The sequence below is a fragment of the Kryptolebias marmoratus genome, linkage group LG24, assembly GCF_001649575.2.
Source record: "Kryptolebias marmoratus isolate JLee-2015 linkage group LG24, ASM164957v2, whole genome shotgun sequence".
NCBI classification, from domain to species: domain Eukaryota; kingdom Metazoa; phylum Chordata; class Actinopteri; order Cyprinodontiformes; family Rivulidae; genus Kryptolebias; species Kryptolebias marmoratus.
In genome coordinates this window covers 22,656,710-22,664,571 of record NC_051453.1, presented here as the reverse complement: position 1 = coordinate 22,664,571, position 7,862 = coordinate 22,656,710, and the positions used below count along the sequence as shown (strand labels likewise).

The window sequence follows — 7,862 nt, the reverse complement described above, 5'->3', positions numbered from 1 at the left end:
TTCATTAAACTTCAGCTGTTCAGCATATCTTCAGCCGCTTTCAGCAAAATCATTCAGCAAAATAAGCATTCACACTGCATTTTCGCAGGAAATGCAACTTCTCTAGTTTGTTTTCTTTTCCTCATTAGAATGAACAGAGAACACTTAAAATCTTTGAAAAACTTTGGGGTCTTCAAATTCTTCTTTATCATACTTGCTTCATGTTTAGCCTTTAGCTACTGTCTTGCTCATGTTAGCTTTTAGTTCTGATTTTTGGAACTTTAGCAATTCAGTTTCAGCTTTCAACATTCAGCATTCTCTGCATTTTTACAGAAAATACAACTTCTTGAGTTCGAATGTAAGGTACAGTTAGTAAAAAAGTTTTGACCAACACATCACTGTAATGGAACGTTTAACACATGTTCTATCTCAAGGCACATCAGATGATTAAAAGATTTAGTTGTAAGTCATGAAATAAAATCTGTGTTTGGTTTGAGCAGAGCATTCTCATCACGCTGCACATAACAGAGACCATTAACACTTCACTGCAGAATGTAAACTAGAGTGACTTGTATTATATCTGCCCACCAGTCACAGAGGTGTTGTCCACTGGGGAAGAAAGATAGTATAAGTTTGTACATTCAGAAATACTCGGTAATAAAATACATGTTTTACCAAACAACTAAAGAGCAGTTTCTGAAAATATTCATCACATAACCAGATCTAGTTTTACAGACCATTTTTGGAATGATCAGTATGTTACACTGCAGCAGATGTCCGGCTGCCTGAAGGGAGTGTCTAGGGAAAGATCTGACAGATAGCTGGACCGATCTAGATACAGTATGTGATTGACAAGACATGCAGAATGTGAGCTATGAGGGGGGCTATGAGGGCTGTGGAACTTTTCTGCACAGATTGACAGAAAGGACTTTTTTTTTTAAATAGGTTGGTTATTGTTTTAGCAGACTAGTAGAGCAGTCTTGGTGAAAATGTGAAATGACACACACTCCTCTGTTGGCAGGTTTACAAGCCAACTAGAAGCCAGTGATCCCCTACAGACTCTCTTCCAGCTTCTGTCTGGAAGAATCCCAGCGGTAGCCACGGTAAAACATCATAATAAAAGTCTTACATGTTCCAACTGTGAATGACATGATCTGATTCCAACTTATGTTAATGTACATGTTAAACAAAATCACTAGGAATTTTATTGATTGTGTTCTGTCTAGTGCTGTGGAAATGAAAAATGGGGAGACTGGAGGCCTCATCTCGCCGTTATGCTCTCCAATGAGACAGAAAATACTGCTGTACGGCAAAAGGCCATCATCACCATGGGAGACTCACTTGGTATAGATACACTGACTAACTGACAGGCTGTCATACACAAACATGCAAACTGATGCATGGTGTTGCTCTCTTCCACACAGCCTCCAGAGGCCTCATATATGCTGCTCATGTGTGTTACCTGACAGCCAGTGTTCCATTCGGGCTGTTTACGCAGAAGGCAGAGAGACTGGTTCTTCTGAGCAGCAGCCACAGGTGAGCTATACTTCAGATTTCCTGCCACTCAGCCAAAATTGTGCCTTCATTTTCTTTTAAAACCATATGCATAGCTCCGTATTTACCTTTTACCACACTGTGACTTTTGAATGATTTCACCCTTTTTTGGTATTTTTTCTGTCTTGTTGCCTTGGGACCACTATAACATGGTATTACTAGTAATACCATGTCACTAGTGACTAGCAATACCATGTTATAGTACTATACTTGTTTTCTGAGTTTGTATCATTTGAATAGCTCTTTTTTTACTCTGAAGATGAAAAAAAAAAAATTTAATTTGTGAATCAAACAAGAATTAAGTTGGGAAACTCAAGAATTCACAGAAACTTAGTACATGTAGAGCTCCCTTTTGCAGTAGTTTTATCAGTAATTTAATAATTAATTAGTTTGTAATAAGTTACCAGGTTCCATGTTAAGACTTTATAAAGTTTTACTCATTCAAATTGTCAATGTTATTAATATGTGAATACATGTTAACTTTGTGATGGCAATAGTTTGAATCTTGGTCATACTTGTGTCTTAAATTTGATTCCCTGGAGGAAAAAAAAATCCAACTCCTTCCTAATTATAACTTAGACTCATTATTCTCTATCATTATTTTAAGTTTTTAGTCCCTTGTTTCCATAGTATAATGATGAATAGTTAATGATACAACCTATATTATTTTACTTTTGCACTAGGATTTGGATTCTGCTGTTGTATAGCAAGCTTTAGGACAAATCAAAGGCTTGCAGTTCTAGTAAAACTCATGCTGCATCCCAGACTGTGGGTGATTTTGAGAAAGTAATGTACAAGTTGTGTACTATCTCTACACATCTAAAAAATACTCAAATACAAAAAAACTATATAATCATCCTTTTGTTTTTTCCTCTAGGCAATCATTTAGATGCTTTGCCACAAATTCTGCCATCCAGTGCACTGAGTTATATGAGTACTGTCTGACTTTTGGGGGTAAATGTGTTACAGTACCATCCTTTCAGGTATTTCACACTTATTAGAGCTGACTCAAATAAAACCCATAACAGCTGTTTATTTTGTTATTGTCCTTCAGTAATTCTGAAATGTTTGGTAATGATTACTGCTCTGTGGTCAGGTGTACAAATTCTTGTATGCCTGTCGGTTGTTGGACTGTGGGCTTTCATCCCAGGCCTTTTATTACTGTGAGGTGTTAGGACACGCCCTCCTCAGGCAGAGGGAACCTGACTTTGTCCTTACAGGGGAAGTTGTTAAGGTTGGTATATGTACTTCATACCGATTGTTTTATGTGTCTGAGCACTCTTATTGTGTTGTGTCACATAAGATGAACATGGATGTTTGTTTTCTCCTGCAGCTGTCAGACAGACTGAGATGTTCAGAGGCTCAGTACAGTGAAACAGGGTTTAGTGGAGTTTTGCAGGAACCAGAGTGGCTAAAATGCCTACGTGCACGACATCAACGTCTTGAGGTGATCAGCTTTTTTCTGTTCTTTGATTTCAAACTTTGTAAAATATCACCACTATGTCTGAAAAATCTCTTGCTTCTCTTGTGTACAACATGTGCTCTTATATTTCAGAAAAGTTTAACACTGAAATGAAAGGATGTCTAAATTCTTTTTCCCTAATAAGAGCTGGGACCTTTTTTTATTACTCTTCAGTAAATAGTAATTATCGCCCACAACTAAAAGGTGAAAAGTGGACGATATTGTCTTTGCCCATGTTCGTTAGTCTGCGTGTGGTCATTTGTCTGTTGTGTTAGCAAAATATCTCAGGAACCAATCGATGGATTAACTTTTGGAGTCAACTCAATTCAACATGGTCAACTGACCTTAGGGAACACAAAAATGTCTATAATTCATTCAAGTGTATAGATATAGATCTAAAATTTGATGTAATAGTAGCTGAGAGTAATTCCCAACACATTACCTGAATGCTATTGGATCTCAAATAATGTTAATGTCAATGTTTGACCAAAAGCAGCAATAACTCCATAACTACTCAACATAAAATAATTTTAGTTGAAAACTTTGTTTTTTCTTTCCAGGTCACTATCTCAGTCAGATAAAGAACATGGATGGATGTATAGCTTAAAACACTAGGATGAAAGTTGGCAGATGATATAAATCTACTAATAATCTACTAATAATCTAAGCAACTGGCCTTATTTGTATTCTCGCAAGTAAAAGTGGCTGTTTTTAAGACCTGACTGCATGTATCTTGTATGCAAAGTAGTGCTCTGTAATGGTACATCATTTACTTTCCCGAAGTTCATTATTCACGTGTATTTTTCCCTATTGTATAATTTAAAATCCTTTTTTTTCTAACTTGTTTTTATATAGACCACCTTATTTTTTTGGTTTCACATTAAAATCAGTATTGTCAACCCTGAAAAACCTGTAAATGGTTCCTATTAGTGCTGCTGCAGTTGTAATAATGGTTTGCTCTATATTAGACAGTAAAAACTACTAATGTGATATGTGAATGTATAAAACTCAGACAGGAAGCTATGAATGCACTGAAGCCTACAAACCTCCTCCTTTAAGGAGCAGCCGGGCCTGTGAGGAAGTGTGCTCAGGTAACATTTAGTCCTCTCATTCATCAAATGATGCTCGTGTTGCCTAATTCTTTGTCATGAGAAGTTACATTTTTTCTTGTACATTTGTTTGTGAAAAATACATTTATTTGACTCCACAGAATCTGAGCTGGATGGTTATAGTTGTTATGCTCAGGGTACAGAGCCTGAACCTTTTTATTCTCAAGCTTCAGAGGACCAAGAAAGGCTTGATGATCAAACTGGAGTACATCCAGAAGAAATGATAACACAGAACTGGTACAAGAAAGTTCATGAATGTACCATATTCACTTCTCTAAACTACACAGATGGGAACCTTTACTGTAATATAGAAATCTGGACCTCACAGTCCTCTGTTTGTTCCTTTGTCTAGGCCACAGACTAGCCCTCCCTCTATGCCAGCAACTGTGGTTGATACTCCTCCAGTCCCCACTGTGGCCATTAGTCAAAACTTCAGTTATCATAGCACAAATAGTGTTGAAATCAGAAGTTCCCAGCCTCATTCTCCTCCTAGTAATCTGTCATCAGCAGCTGAGGGTGAGAACCCAGTGACACACAACATTCATTTCTGTCTTTATCCTGATACTGTCGCTCTTGTCTAATAGTTTTATATCATTGCTCCTGCAGAGGCAGAGTTTTCTTTTGGAGCTGAAAAGGTGAGAAATAAATCATAATTTTATTCAGAAAACCAAAACAAAAGCAAAAACCAAGACGCAAAAAGCTATCACCTTGGTTTGACATGATCACATAAGAACAAACTGTATAGAGCTTTGGTAAGTGAATCAAAGGTAACCATAATATTTTGGTGTTTTATGTTGAAAATGGGCAATCAGATGCTGGAGGTCAACATCACTCAGCAAGGTCAGCACGTCATCCCTCCAGCTGTGGAGGGGTCTGAGGGGGCCACTGTGACTCCTAAAGAGGTGAGTCTTTCTTACAGTTGAGTTGTAACATTCAGATGCTCCAGGAAGCTGCAATGTTATGAATGTAACTATTAATGCAAACTCAGCAAAATCCCCCAAAAAGTGAGTTTGATTAAAATATAAGTTTATGGAAAATGTTCGAGAAGCATAAACTTACAGAGGTGTGCTTGTCTAAATGAGTCAGTGATAGCAAGTATAGGAAAAATCTTCTTTTGGCTGCACCCTCTTCAGGGGTCACGACAGCAAGTGATGCTCCTCTGTCTCACTCTGTCCTGTGTCCTGCTGTGTCATGTCCTCTGTCCTCACTCCAACTACCTCCATGTCCTCTCTAACTGCATCCATATATCTCCTCTTTGGCCTTTCTGTCTTTTTCCTGGCTGCTACTCTAACATCTTTCTACCAATATACCCACTGCCCCTCTCTGCACATGTCCAAACCATCTCAGTCTGTAAACCTTTCCTTTGACCTTTGCTGCCACCCATTTGTCACAAATCACTCCTGAAACTTTTCTCCATCCACTCCATCCTGCCTGGACTCTATTCTCAGCTCTTTACAACAATTCCCATTTTCCTAGACAGTTGACTCTAAGTACTTGAAGTCCTGTACCTTTGTGACCTCTGCTCGTTGTAGCCTCTCTGTTCCACCTGTCTCCCTTTCATTCACACACATGTACTCTGTCTTGCTACGGCTGACTTTCATCCCTGATCTTTCAAGTGCATACCTCCACCTCTCCGAGTTCTCTTCCACCTGTTCACTGTTCTCACCACAGATCACAATGTCATCTGCAAACATCATAGACCACAGGGATTCCTGCCTGACCTCATCTTTTAGTCTGTCCATCACCAGAGCATTCAAGAAGGGGCTTAGAGCCAATCCTTGATGCCACCCTTTTCCTCCATTCTTCAGGCATTTTATCACTTTCAAAAATGCCATTGAACAATTGATTCAAAAATCTTGTTGCATCTCTCCTAGACATTTGGATACCTCTACTGGTATGTCATCAGGTCCAGCTGCCTTTCCCTTCTTCATCCTCTTCAAAGCTTTCTGAACTTGTCTTCACTAACCTTTTCCACTTCCTGGTCCACTGTTTCTTTGACCGCTATTCTTTTTTCTCTTTCATTCTCTTCATTCATTAGTTACTCAGAGTACTCCTTCCATCCTCCCATCACACTCTCCTTGCTTTTTAGAGCATTACCATTTCTACAAGCCTAACCTGCTGCACATCCTTTCCGGCGTAATCCCTCAGTCTTGCCAGTCAATAGAAGTCCTTCTCTCCCTCCATCCAGTCCAGCGTCTTGCACAATTTATCATACACCTTTTGTTTTGCCTTTACTACCTCCCTATTTGTCCTACCTTGCATCTCCCTCTATTCCTGTCTACTCTATAGTTATAGCATGGTTGAATTAGCTAAACCCATAATGGAATTGGCATTAGCATAGTTGAATTGGCTGAAACTTTTGTTGAATTAGCATTAGCAAATGTATAGTTAATCTTAGTCTGTTCAGCTGAGGTTCTTATATACTAGTTTAGTTTATGTTTATGTTAGCTTATTATACCTTCATTAACTCAGTTTATTTTAGCTTAGTTTGGGTTTCCTCAGTTTATTTATTTATTCAGTTTATAGCCTAAGCCTTTACTTGCTTAGGCTTATTTTAGTTTAGTTTATCTTAGCCTGTGTTTTACATAAGTTTAGTTTATTTTTTTTTCCAGTTAGCCTTTTGGCACCTTTAGTTGGCCTTTTATTGAAATGTTTTAACTCTTAGTTGGCTTCTGTTACTCTTAGTTAGCCTTCTGGTACCATTAGTTTAGTTTAGTCTATCTTAGCTTGTATCATTTCTGATCTGTTCAGCTGAGATTTTGAAATCCTAGGTTAGTTTATGTTAGCTTATTATCAGTTTATTATATCCTAGTTTGATTCCTCAGTTTATTTTTTGTTTGACTTAGTATAACTTGTTTTAGATAAGTTTAGTTTAACTTTTTATATCCTAGTTTCCTAGCTTGGTTTTTTGTGTGTTTATTTTACTTTTGCTATTGTGTGTGTTTTCATGATGACTTTGTATTTTTGTGTTTTCATGATGTAAAGCACTTTGAACAGACTTGTTGCTGACAAGTCTGACTTGAGTGAATGGAGTTGACTCTCTTCAGTCCTCTCATTGTCCCATTTTTTCCTCTCTTTCTCTGGAAAACTTCCTTCTCTTCACTATTCCACCACCAGGTTTTCTTATCATCTTTTATATGTCCAGATGACACACCAAGAACATTTATACCTGTCTCTTTTATCACTGTGGCTGTAGTACCCAGTCATCTGGAAGCTCTTTCTTACCACCAAGAGCCTTTAGCAGCTCCTTTCTGAACTCCTCACAACATTCTTCCTTCCTCAACTTCCACCATTTGGTCCTCTTCTCTGCCTTTACACTTTTCCTTTTCTTCACCACAACAGTCATCCTACACACCACCACCCGATGCTGTTTGGCCACACTCTCCCCTGCTACAACCTTACAGTCCACAACCTCCTTCCCTCAGGTTACGTCTTCTACACAGAATGTAGTCTACCTGCGTACTCCTGCCTATACTCTTATAGGTCACCCTGTGTTCCTCCCTCTTTTGGAAATAGCTGTTAATTACAGCCATTTCCCCTCTCCCTGGGCTGCCACCTTATCGTGGTGGAGGGGTTTGAGTGTCCCAATGATCCTAGGAGCTATGCTGTCAGGGGCTTCATGCCCCTAGCAGGGTCACCCAAGGCAGACAGGTCCTAGGTGAGGGGCCCGACGAAGTGCAGCCCAAATGACCCCTTATGATGAGTGAAAATATTGGACACAGTGTTCCCTCGCCCGGACGCGGGTCACCGGGGCCCCA

The 7,862-nt window shown here is 38.9% G+C and overlaps 1 protein-coding gene across 1 annotated transcript in view; it reads left to right on the top strand.

The window, feature by feature from the left end:
* sec16b (SEC16 homolog B, endoplasmic reticulum export factor) overlaps positions 1-7,862 on the top strand; it is a 33,321-nt gene that overhangs the window by 16,864 nt on the left and 8,595 nt on the right. Inside the window, exons 11-21 of the mRNA XM_017433734.3 lie at positions 1,001-1,082; positions 1,206-1,323; positions 1,404-1,515; positions 2,411-2,516; positions 2,630-2,767; positions 2,867-2,980; positions 4,008-4,086; positions 4,206-4,341; positions 4,457-4,620; positions 4,711-4,739; positions 4,917-5,006. Of these exons, the coding sequence (XP_017289223.1) occupies positions 1,001-1,082; positions 1,206-1,323; positions 1,404-1,515; positions 2,411-2,516; positions 2,630-2,767; positions 2,867-2,980; positions 4,008-4,086; positions 4,206-4,341; positions 4,457-4,620; positions 4,711-4,739; positions 4,917-5,006 (1,168 nt within the window). The remainder of the gene's footprint in view (positions 1-1,000; positions 1,083-1,205; positions 1,324-1,403; positions 1,516-2,410; positions 2,517-2,629; positions 2,768-2,866; positions 2,981-4,007; positions 4,087-4,205; positions 4,342-4,456; positions 4,621-4,710; positions 4,740-4,916; positions 5,007-7,862) is intronic.